Here is a 12,191-nt window from a genome sequence, read left to right on the forward strand (position 1 = left end):
ATCAAGGGCCGTCAGCTAGGCAGGAGATCTCCCCCCTACCCCCTTTGGGCCCACTCTGGCTGTGAGGACGTGAAGGGGGGGCTCTGCTCAGGAGCCCTGGGGAAGGACCCACGCTCTCCCCAGGCCTCAGCCAGACACGCGCATTTACCTGTCGTCGCTGATCCCACACATGCGGACCCTCTCGCTGTTCATCCAGCTGTGAACGTTCCCATACAGGGGGGTTGCTGAAAGCATGTCGTCTTCTTGGATGGCAGCTTTTCTTCAAGCGTCTAGTCTGTTTAAAACAAAAAGAATCCCAGGAGGTTGAATAAAAAAGGAGCCAAAGAGGGAACAAGAGAAACCCTCCTTCTAGGCAGAGATGGAACTTCCCTGGCAGGAGGCGCTGGGGATGCAGAGAGGGTTCAAGAGCCACAGGCCACACCATTCAAGGTACAGCACATGTCACCCTGCACCTGCCCTTCTCCCTTCCCTTTTCGCAGCCTTTTGGAGAACACACTTGGATTGAAAGCGGACGGTGCTGGATTCCAGGGAGCCCCACACTGATTCTTCTTGGGGCTGAAAGGATTGGGGACGGGGGTGGGGTGTGGTATAAAAGGCACAAACAGTCCGGTGTGGCAGCCCAAACTACGACTCATTTCCACGGCTGCGGCGCGTGTGACTTACAGATGGAGGGTTAAAAAGAGTCAGTGGGCTGGCGAGCCACCCCACCCGAGCCCTAGATTAGATTAAGCCCCAAACCTGGGTGGTTTGGCCTGGGAGCTGCAGAGGGAGGCGGCTGAGTAATTCAATGACGCCTGCTCGCTGGGGACCAGCAATCAGTAGCGAGTGCAGAAGTCGTAGCAGCCCAGGCTGCCGGGCCCGGGCTGGGGCTGCAAGTTTCCAGCCCGCGGGGAGCAAGCAGAAGCCACCCGTTTCCCGTCTACCGGGAGGAGGGGGGAGGCTGCCGAGGCAGAGGGGAGAGCCCCGCCCCCTCCTTAACTTCCCGGCCCACCAGCCCCACCCACATCACATTCTAGTTTGCTGCATGAGTGAAGGGTCAGGACAAGCTGCATTTTATTAACAGGATTATCACGGCGCGTGATTTATCCTCGTGCAGGATTTTAATTGCTCTTTGGAGGTTGAGCCGTTTCTTTTGACTGCGCTTCAGCCCCATATCCTGCTGTTAAATGCTGGGTTAATAAGTAGGGGAGCCTTTAATGCCTGGGACCGATGGCCCTAGGCAATTCCCCTGCTCGCAGACTCCCTTGTCCGGGGCGGGGGGTGGGGGTGGGGTGGGCGGGGGAGGTCCCCCGGGAGGGCCCCCCCAGCCACGGCCTCTTTACACAGGACCCAAACCTGAGTGTGAAATCACTGGTGTGCAGCTCATGGGGGAACTTTTCTTTCTCCTCCCTCACACACCCACCCACAGTTTCCGAAAGCCCAAATGTTCCCTAAGTCGACACATTTCCTTTGTTAGCAGGAAAAAATATGCAAATGCTTGCTTTTACACTTTAGCACACAGAGCTGACTGCCAGGTCGGTTGGGTGGGAGCCACCAGGACTGGGGACTCTTTTTCCGAGGGTGACTAGGGGTGGGGTCGGGGAGCACCTGGGAGACCTGACTCCCAAAGCAAGCCAGGCTATCCCTCTGCATTTCTTTGTCCTAACACAGGCTTTTGTCCACCAGCATCCCCCGTCGGCCCCTATACAGAAGAGAACACCGTCTGTTAATCAAGAGCCGCACGCGCAGACACACAGCGCGTAGTTAGAGCTCAACAATGAAGCTGGAGGAGAGGCAGAGATCTCCCAGTTGTGTCCGGCCTGGTGGGATTCTAGAGAAGCTATTTCTTTAGGAAGCGCCCCTTTCTTTAGACAGACTGGGGCATTTCCAGTGGCTGGCCACAGTGCCCCGAAAAGGTGGACTCAGATGGACTTGGGTATCAAGGAAGGTTCTGTGTGGGGCTCACGGGCTGTCCTTCCGTGTTCCGAACATACAAATCAAGTTGGGGGCAGGCCACCACTAGTGCAGGGCCGACCAGAAGGCACGTTCAGCAAAGTGTCCCCTCCCTAACCCCTGCCGCCCCTTCTAACGAAAGGAAGACCAAAAGGAAGGTGTCCAGGGAGGCCTCATCTAAAAGGTGGAGGAGCAACATTCCTCGGTGCAAGTGTCCTGGCCGTGGCTGCAGCGGGAGGGCCACACCATGCCACCCCCTGGCTGGGTGTCATGATGAAATTTGCACATTACACCAGAAGCCAAAGGGTCACTCCATCAAACCCTTAAGAAAAGGATGAGGGAAGAAGCGTGTGTGCCCTCGAAGCCCCAATCTTCTGGTGCCCCAGTCTTCAAAACTTACACAAGCTGCCTCCTACATGTCTCCTTTAGTTGTCACCTTGGGACAAGGACCTCTGAGCACCTGACTGAGGAAACAGAAAGGCCGCTGCCACAATCATCCTGTTGAGCCCTCTCCCCTCCCCTCAAAAAGGGCCAGCAGCCCCCTTCCCTTGAAAGGGCTTTTCTTTAGAAAGGGCGGCCTGGACTTAGCATGAGAGGGGAATGCAGTTTAGAGACACCTGGGACCACTGGGTGCTTTCAAAGCCTCTCCCCGCCCTTCCAGGTCTTGTCTGGTGGGGTTTTCAATATTAACGCCGCACAGATAAATAACACCCAGTGTCAGGATGAAGTGTTCTTACGTGCACAGGGTCAGATGGAGGGTTGAGGCCCCGAGCGTGGTCGGGTGTCATGGGAGTGGGGGCGGGGGGCTGGCCGTGAAGAAACAAGAGGAGGAGGGGCAAGGCTCAGTATTGGATCCTGCTGACTACACCTACTCACACACACACACACATACACACACACACACACTTATAATCTTTAGCTGCCCCATGAACTTTTTGTGAACTGTTTAAAAGTGGAGGTCTGTTGAACAAACAGCGGCGCCACTGCCAGCCATAATTTCATTGCAACGAGCTAAAGACTTTTAACTCTTCAGGTTCCGGGCCAAAGATGGACCTGAGCGGAAAGGGCCAAGGAGCCAGGGCCCTGCCTGGCATGAGGCCCTTCTCCAGAGTGACAGCCCAAATCCTGGGCAAAGGCCATACTGCTCACGCCCCACCATCACTGAAGAACGGGCCCACCCCCCATCTCTCTGGGATGTAGAACTAACTAAGGGGATCTTGGGCGTAAGGGACACAGAGACAGGGTCAGAGACACAGCCATGCTCACTCCTCTTCTAGAAGCGGCTGTTGAAATAGTTGGGGGTCTTTCTTACTTTCTTCTTCTTTTTTTTTAACCTCCAAGGAAAAGTTCTTCAAAAGTGACTTCCCTGACCCTTGGCTGTGGGTCATGGTGCAGGGGGCAAATGACGTGATTTAGATGACAAACAGAGCAGGCGCTTTGCTGCTGTATATAAGAGGCTCATCTGCCCTTATTTCTCAACGACCCCCCCCCCTTTTCTTCCACAGGTGGGTGATGCTTCTGGAAGCGCCAAGATGTGTGAAGTCAGTCATGAAAAGCACTTTACAAGCACCAACCTGTTTCCAGTGGGAGCTGCTAAGCTACACCTTGGCTCTGGGTTTTAACCCTTTTTTCCCAGCAGTGGAGAGAAGGGGGCAAGGATGTGGGACAGGGATGAAGAGGGAAGGTGGCCAAGAGAAGGGATCAGCTGGGGAGACGGAGGAGCGTCTGGTTTCTGAAGAACAGACCAGGAATTGTGGCGGCTGCCCGCTGAACACCCAGTTCTGGGAGAGACCCGGCTTGCAAAAACGCAGACTCGCCACGGGGTCTCCGGCTTCCGGTCTGGCCCTAAGGGCAAGCACAGGAGAGCCTGAGTCTCCCTCGACAGACTTGGGCAGTCATCTGGTCCGGGAGCCAAGAGTTATGATTAGCATCCGAGCTTGGCCTGGACACTGGGGAGAAGAGTGTGATTGGCAGAAAGAGGTCAGAGGGACCAAGATTAGGAGCTGTCACCCCAACCTCGGCATCCCTGAGTGAGGGTACCTTGGCCCTCTGTGAAAAGACACGAGGGGGCACACGGGTCCCAAGCTGCACCCACCACCGTTCTGCCGATTCCTGCCATGAAGACACCATTATGGAACGAGGAAAAGGAGAGAACGTTTGTTTTTTTCTTTAAAGGCGACTTCCCTTGGCAGACAACAAACAGGTTGCAAAGGAAGGAGCAGTGGCCGTGAGAGGCTGGCGTGAGTGCAGGGAGGAAGGCAGCACCAGGCCATTCCTGGCACCTCTCCTTTCTCTCCACCCCAGCTCCTCCTGGCACCGGGCCACTTTCCACTGCCTCCGCCCTTGAGGCGGCTGATGGATTGGTTCAAGTCTGCAGAGCACGCTTGTCAAGTGGCAGCGACGAAATGGGAAGCAGCGCCACCAAACCATCCCAACTCCACTCCAATACTAACGGTGCCCCTTCCTAGGGCCTCGCTCTCTAGGCACCCCTTGCCGCATCAGGCACTTATCCAGTTAGTGACCAAGACGACCTGGACAGGTTTTGGAGAGCTTCCGGCTCAGAAGGCCGGGCAGACGGCAGGGCTCCCAGCCAGCATGCCATGTGCCACGGTCCTCCGTAGGCTGGGGACCTCTTCGGGGAAGGGGTGTCCCTCACTGCATGGGCATGGCTGGTTCTCTGTGGAGGACGCGCGCGCCCGCAGTCACCACAGCCTCCCAGCTCCCACTCTCATCCACGGCGTGTCTCTGGGCAGGTGGCCGGACCTCTTCAACTTTGGCCCCCTCATCTGTAAATATTTGGCACCGTGTTTTCCAGAGGATTAAACTGCACTATGGACTTGAGTTCTGCCTGGCAATAGCTGGTGCAGGCCACATCTAACCCATTAAACAGCATCTGACTCCACTAAACATACTATGTAACAAACAAACCCCAGAATGGCTGCATAGTTTCCTTGCGGCAGAGGGAAGGCTGAGGCAGGGACACAGAGGGGGCCAGGGAGGGGTGACCTTATGCAGAGTGTGTGGCTTTCATGGAAGCCCAAAGCTCATGGCTCGGGAGCCCTTCCTGGGACTGCTCAAGCGCAGACTGAGTCACACACAGGCACTTCTCTATTGGCGTCAAGGAAGGGAGGGATGAAGAAGTTCCTATTTTAGGACTGGGGGCCGCAAGGAGGTGGGAGATGAGAAAAAGCGGTCCAGGGTGTGCAGCGTTGGGGCAAGTCCTCCTGGGATGTTTTCCCCAGTATGTGTAGCAGTGGGGAGAGGGGGACCCCAAGCTTCCTGGGGTGTGGCTGAAGGAGGTCGCCGACTGGGTCCTGTAGCCGGGCATGGGTGCTGGTGGGGGTGAGGGGGGTGCTGGTGGGGGTGAGGGGGGTGGGGGGGGGGTGGGAGGGGTGATCCAGCCTGCCCAGGCGCTGTCTCTTGGCACACTCCAAGTCATGGCTGTCGCCGCCTCCAGAGGCGTCCCCACTCACGACCCAAGTTTTGCATTAGTAACAGAGCTGCGGAGCAGGAGTAGGGGTGTGACGGGGTGGGGGACGGGAAACTCACGCGGCCGGCCCTGACCTTTTGAGCAACCAGAACCTTCCCTGCCTCCTCCCAGGGCGCCAGGATAGAGCAGCGAGCCACTCGGGTCAGTTGGGAGTGAACTTGGCCCGCAGCGGCGGTGGCGGCTGCGAGTGGGGGAGGGGCGGCGCCCCCTCCCCCGCCTCAGCCCCGAGCGCGATCGGTCGGCAACAAAGGGATTTTCTCTCCCACCACACACACCCGCGCTGCCGCAGGCTCCTCGCCCCTCCTCCGCCAGGTCCCCGCGCGGGGCCGCCCCCCCACACGCACCCCCCGCCCGACCTTCCAGGACCCCCCGCTCTCTCGGCCAGCCCTCGACCCCAGCTCACCCCGCCCGCGCGCTCCTCTGGGCTCCCCCTTCCCAGGCGCCTGCCGCTGAATCTCTGACAAAAAGCAACTTTGGGTGGGCGCACGGAGAACCCAGGATGTGCGGCGGCACGCCCCAGGGGAGTGGAGTGGGCCCTGACTGGAGACCGCTCCGGGCCATCGTCCTGCGCTCCCTTCGGCCAGTCTGGAGTGTTCTCTCCGTGGACGCCTCCCTCACCTTCCCCGATTGAAAGATGCAAGCCAGGTGTAGCCAACTGTAAAAGGGGGCTCGGGGGCTTGGGGAGGGGGGCACCAGCAAGGATCGACCGGGAGAGCCGCTGCCAAACCGGGGCTGCCCGCCACACACCCCCTTTCCCAAAAACAGAGCCGTTGCCCCCCCGTCAGCTCTTGGACCAACCTCAGACACTTCCCCTTCCCCGCACCCCCCGCCCCCCGACGCCAGGCCTCGGCTTTTTGTTCCTTTCACTTTCTTTCACGGTTGTGCCACACACAACCACGTGTGTATGCAAGAGGGGGCCCCATTTGGAAGCTGGTGTCTCTCAACAGGAGGCAGCAGCCCAGGACAGGAAACCTAGGTTGAATGCAATTAATCAACCTTACTCCTCTCCTCCCCGCCAACCCACCCTCCACACCCCCTCGGGTCTGGTCCCTACAGGCTGGGTTCCCACTTGGAGTCTACACAACCTGGAGGCAAATCCAGAATAAACGATCCATAGACCACAACTCTAGAGGGGGTGTCACTGCACTGCAGCCTCCATCAGGGCTTTGGAGAAATAAAGTGAACTCACTGCAAACTCCTCCCCCCACAAGGAACAAGCTATGCCATAAGGCTATTAACGACAGCTATCATTAGTACACACAGGAAGCACAAAGGAACTTTTTACGAATAAAAGATGCATAAAACACAGGGTCCTGTGATCTGCACCCGGGTTCCCTGCTGATTGTGTGCAGCCTGGGAGTCCTGGGAAGGCTGGGGATGAGGGTCAGGGGAGGACAGGGGCTCCCACTTTCTTTACAAGGAACAATAGGAACCCCACGTCTGTTCATCTTGGAACCCAGAACACCCCAAACAAAGCTGTGGGGAAACTGCGGTAGACGTGGGGGCCCGTGAATTTTTCTAGCCGTTCAGAGCTTAATTACTCCTCCTTGATCCGTGGGACCAGACACGACACCGCAAAGGTTAAAATGCCCCAAACAGCGCCAAGCAGATGTGAGCGAGCTGGCAGACGCGCAAATGAGGCCTGCCTCGGAGCACGATAACAAGTGACTAATACATTGCATATCGTTGAAAGAAAATTATTTTTCTCTAATTTGCATTTGCTTGGGGGGAAAAAAAAGCCAACCAGAGTCCCTCTTCACAAGCACGAGTCTAATCCTGGAAATACAGCCCGGCTGCTTTAAGAGAGCTGGAAGGAGGGAAAGACTGCCAGTGTTTTGGCGTTGCAGGCTTGTTTATCTTTCCGCCTTTCCTCCAAGGCGAAACTCGTTTTGCAAGCAACATTCCTACAGAAAATGGCACACGTCATAAAAAGAGACCAATTTATAGAACTGGCACCGAAGTTCATGTATCATTCCAGAAGCATCTCCCAGCTCCCCACTAGGGAACCCAACTAGATGTAGAAGTCCACATTATAACTCAGAGAGTAGATCTGGGGGCAGGGGTGGGGGGGGGAGGTGAACCCATAATTTGCAGATATCCGGCAAGCTGTACACTCAGGGGCCAAAGTCACACAGAAGGGCAGGATATAGAATTAAGTCAGCTCTAAATGATCCTCCAAAGCCCGGGGGCCAGGGCTGCGAAGCCTTCAACCTTGAGACTGGGGGGAGTGGTTTTTACACCCAGCTTGCCCCAGGACAGCCCAGGGGCAGGCCCATCTTCCGGACCATCCTGAGCCCGCCAGCTTGGACCGGCCCAGCGGGGTATTGCTGCCACCCACCAACTGTTCTCCCTCCCACCCTGGCGCCTCCCCGCAGTGCCTGGCAGAGGACCAGGAACTCAGAGAAGGCCGGGCTGTGGGCATCTAGTTGATTAAGTCACAGAGTGGGTGGCGCTGTGGGCAGACCTCAAGACAGCACCGTTGGTCCTGCAGCTGAAAGGCAAGTGCGCTCTTAAAAACCGGGAAGGCAAAGGGAGGTGGGTAATCAAAAGCCGACGTGCACCCCTCCCCACCCCCATTCACCCCCCTTCGGGTCCTGAACCTACACACTTGTGTTTCCAATCCAGGAAACAGGGCCGAGGGCATAGAACACAGCGGCCGCCTGTCTCTTGAACTTGTCTGAATAACAGGGCCATTTCAGAGGAAGAACAACGGCCTTCAGAGCCTCTGCAATTTCCAGAAAGCCTTCAGTTAATAATACATTCTTTCCAACAGGCTTGCTTTAGGGCGGAAAGTTATTTTCCCAAATCTTAACAACCCGGTCACAAGCCGCCGAGGCCCCAGGTCAACAGATCCCGGCCAAACCCCTCCAGACAGTTGACACTCATGACCCCGCAGGCCTTCTCCTGCCACCTCTGCCTAACAAGTTCCCTAAACCACAACACACCAACCAGCGCGCACATCCACCACGATCCCAGGAGCCAGAAAGATGCGTGTCGCGGGGTGCGGGGGGGCGGGTGCCGCCGCCGAGGGCTCTCTCGCAGCGCATCCGAGGGCTCCCGGGCCAGCAAGCGGCGGCCACCTCTGCAGCTCTCCGCGGGCCTGCATAGTGCGCGCTTTGTGTGAGCGCCGAGGAGGCACAGCGCTGCTCGTGCACCAACAGCTGTCACATTATTTGCACTCGCTGTAAACAGCCTTCACATTCCCCCCTTACCACATAGTTAAAGCCAGACTAACAATCCACAGTTAGAGATCAAACCAACAACAGCAGCATTGTGTCTGCCTTCGCACCAAGCCCAGCAGCTGGCAGGTTTCTCCGGAACAAGAGACCCCCCTCCCCCCACCCCTCCAGGCTCCAGCCAAGGCTAGCCGAGGCAGCAATGCGTGTGTCGCTGCTGATTGTTAAAGCAAGAGAACACAGCCATTTCGCGCAGACTTCTGTGGGGTTCATCAGCTCTCTCCCAGAGTTTCCTCCTCCCGGGCCCCCTCCCCCATTTCCTCAGCTGGGAATAAAGGTTGTTCAGACTCCCAGGGGCGGTTTCTCTGCTCAGCAAAGCGTGGGTCGGCCTGCCCCGGCCAGGCCTGGGGTCCTGCAGCCCTCTCTACCGTGTCCCAGAGGCTAGGCAGCTCGGCGCTTTCTGCAGCCCAAAGCCTCGTGTGTTTCGGAAAAACCATCCAACTCCCTGAATCCTTCCTGGTCGCCCCACTGATCAAAATGTCTCCTTTATGATTTTTGGTTAAGTCGAACATTTCCATAATCGTCATTATTAGCGCAAATTACACGCCTAATCGGTCCTTAAATAGATTTTAATTAAATAATCATACAAGGCTCATTTTATGACTTAAGAAAGGCATTACTTTTCGTTATAAACTTTCCACCAGGATACAGAATAATGATAGCAGACAAATACTTATTCTTTGAAAAGCACCAATAACTGATGGGCAGAGTATTGGGAAAGTAGACCCTGCTTCACACCTTCTGGGATCGAAGTGGAGACTAGACAAGACCATATCTGCACAACTTTCCTCCGGAGAAGGGAGAGGAGATTTCTTCCTCCAAAGCATTACTTTTGTCTTCTCTTTGGGGCCAGGAGAAAGGAACCCCAAACGTTCCTTTTCCTTGCCCATCTGAAGAGATTTCTCCAGCTTAAAAGTCTCTTCTAGAGACCACTCCTCGCCACCCCCATCTGTTTTCCACCCCTCAGTCTGCTGAGAGCCGTGGTGGAAAGCAGGCAGGCTGTGCTTGTTAAATGCTGTGTAAAATGCTGTTAATAAAATAATAAATACAAAGGATGGAGGCTGCTGGTTCCATGGGTGTTTTGACTGGAAATGCCTTGGCACTTGTCATGTGTTTATGGGAGGGCAGACAACTCTAGGATTTACATAGTTTGGACATTTCTGTGCTTCATTTATTCTTTCCTAAATGACGTAGGCCTAGAGCTATTTCAAGTTTGCATTTGTACAGAACTGTTAAATGCCTAAGAGTTTCTCCAATTAAACCAAGTTTTAAATCAGACCCAAGGCTGGAACGTACTCTCGGCCTCGCCCCACTCCACCCCTCTGCCTCTGTGGCTGGAGAAAACAAACAGACACTCAACAACAATCCCCTGTCCTTGCTCTCCCCACCTTCACCACCACCCCCCCGGGGGGGCACCTAGGGCAAAGGTTAAGGTGTCTTCAGATTACAGGCAAGGCCCTGGCTACACACACTGGAAAGCACTGCAGTTGGGCGCATCCTGGGCATACTCGAACCTCTAAAATAGTGAGCTAAGATGGGGGGAAAACTGCTGGCCTGGTAAAACCCACTGTTCACAAACAATGTCAGCAAAGGCTGGAAGGCATTCTTTAGAGAGGGACCAGGGACTCATGCCTACTGAAGCTCTTTCAGCACAAAGGCTTTTAGGGGAAGAAGGGAAAAGGGGGGTGGGGGGAGGAGAGAAAGGGAGGGCTCCTGTTTCAGAGCAGGCATCCCCAGAGAGTCAAGAACCAAGTGTAGCTTCAATCAAACGCTGACTTCCCCTCTGGGAGTCTAGTAGGAAACCTAATCACAGTAGCTTACTACCGGCCTGGATCCATACAGGTCTGGTTTTCTTCTCATGCTAGTAATTTTTTAAAATACATATCGATATAAAAGAAGCAACCCCTGACAGACTTTATTGAAAACCACACTGAGACCTCATAACATCCGGACTTAATCCCTATCAAACAAACCACAGCACCTCTGGCCTCTGCAGCGGGCCAGACCCTTTCACCTCTTCCCACCAGGTCTCTCCCCTCCAGCCGCTGCCGTTCCCTCCCCCCGAAAGAATGGCGGGAGGACTTGCCAAAGAGCACCTAGATACCGGTTCTGGAATCAATTCCTAACCATATAAATGATCCCACTTAGGGGGAGAAAAAAAAAAAAAATCCCAGCCTTTTCATATGGAATCCTTTAAAGCCCAGAATGCAAAGAACTGTAACAAAGGGAAAGAGGAACCCACGGAGGCAGACCTGGAAGAATAGCCTGAGGAATACCCTTGGAGGGGAGCTTAACCTGCAGGTTGGTCCCCAGACACTGTCCTACGCAGGTCTTAGTGGGGGTGGGTGGGGGGGGGGGCGGGCATCTCAGGGGCAGTAGGGAACGGAGAAGCAACCTATAGGAATCTGACCAGTCATTCAAAGCAATTACTAATCCTCGGGGCCTACTATGTGCCAAGTATTCTTTGATCCTAAAGGTGGATAATTATTCCCAGTCTTACAAATGAAGAAACTTACTGAGGCTCAGAGGCCATAAATAACCTGCCCCCAAGGTCACACAGCTAGTAAAAATGGGCCACGGTCAAACTCAGTCCTGGAGTTGCGGAGAGGAGCCAATTATTGGTCAAATTGTGCCATTCGGAATCCCCAAGAAGTTCGGAAGGCTCCCTTAAGCCCTTGTACTCCAACACAGGGTAAAAGAATAGCACTTAACACCTATGAAATTCGGTCCACAAGAAGCCTGGACCCTAGTTTCTCCTACACCCAGAAATCTCTTGGTCCATGTGAAGTCTTTCGAAATTTCTGCCAACATCCTACCCATCTCCCTACACTGGAACACCCTGGTGTGAGGCCAGGGATCCCAACAAGGCTCCACTTTCCCCCTCCTCCAGGAGCCCAGAACAGGCAGTGGGAGGTGGGTGCTACTCTTCGGTCTCTGTAAAAAGTGCTGACACCTGGAACTAGAACAAGGCTTGCCACCCTAGTTTTGCCACATAAAGCAATAAATCAAATTATCTAGACAGAGCAAAAGCCCTTTGGAAAGAGTGCCTACATCTACCTTTCCTAGGACTTTAATGAAAAACCCAGGGACCAAAGTGGGCTGGGGAGGCAATTGAGGGGGAAGCGGCTTGCAAGATGCTAGACCCTCCTGGACTCCTGGGGGTCCCCACAAAAAGCCAAGTCCCGAGACAAGCCAGAGGTTGGGGTTATCTCTCCTCTCCCCAACTTCTCATCCCAGCAGCTCAACATCCCCTCCGCACCCCATCCTCAATTTCCTGGTCTGCCCCGGGCTTTCAGAAGCTCCAGGAACTATCCACACCCGATGCCACAGAGGCCACAGGCTCCACGACCGAGGGCTGTCTCCAGCTCAGCTCGAAGGGGAACGGGCAGGAGCGCCGGACACTCAGCCGCCCCTGCGGCTTCCCGGCCCCGGGCGGGTGGCTCCTCCAGTGGCTGAGGCGCTGGATGTGTGAAATGGCTCCAGGAGCGCCTGGGGCGGGCCAGGGCCTCGGCAGCGGGAGGGACCGAGGCGAT

The 12,191-nt window shown here is 55.4% G+C and overlaps 1 protein-coding gene across 11 annotated transcripts in view; it reads right to left on the bottom strand.

The window, feature by feature from the left end:
- Positions 1-12,191, bottom strand: part of BCOR (BCL6 corepressor) — a 114,694-nt gene that overhangs the window by 24,446 nt on the left and 78,057 nt on the right. For 9 of the 11 annotated variants that reach the window (XM_068532963.1, XM_068532968.1, XM_068532970.1 and 6 more), the window contains one exon: positions 149-274. In XM_068532963.1, the coding sequence (XP_068389064.1) occupies positions 149-234 (86 nt within the window). In that variant the 5' untranslated portion in view covers positions 235-274. Of the gene's footprint in view, positions 1-148; positions 275-2,332; positions 2,349-8,367; positions 8,534-12,191 lie in introns of those variants that run through there. The other 2 variants (XM_068532965.1, XM_068532969.1) reach the window with 2 other exon arrangements.

This window comes from Eschrichtius robustus, chromosome X (genome assembly GCF_028021215.1).
Source record: "Eschrichtius robustus isolate mEscRob2 chromosome X, mEscRob2.pri, whole genome shotgun sequence".
Lineage (NCBI taxonomy): Eukaryota > Metazoa > Chordata > Mammalia > Artiodactyla > Eschrichtiidae > Eschrichtius > Eschrichtius robustus.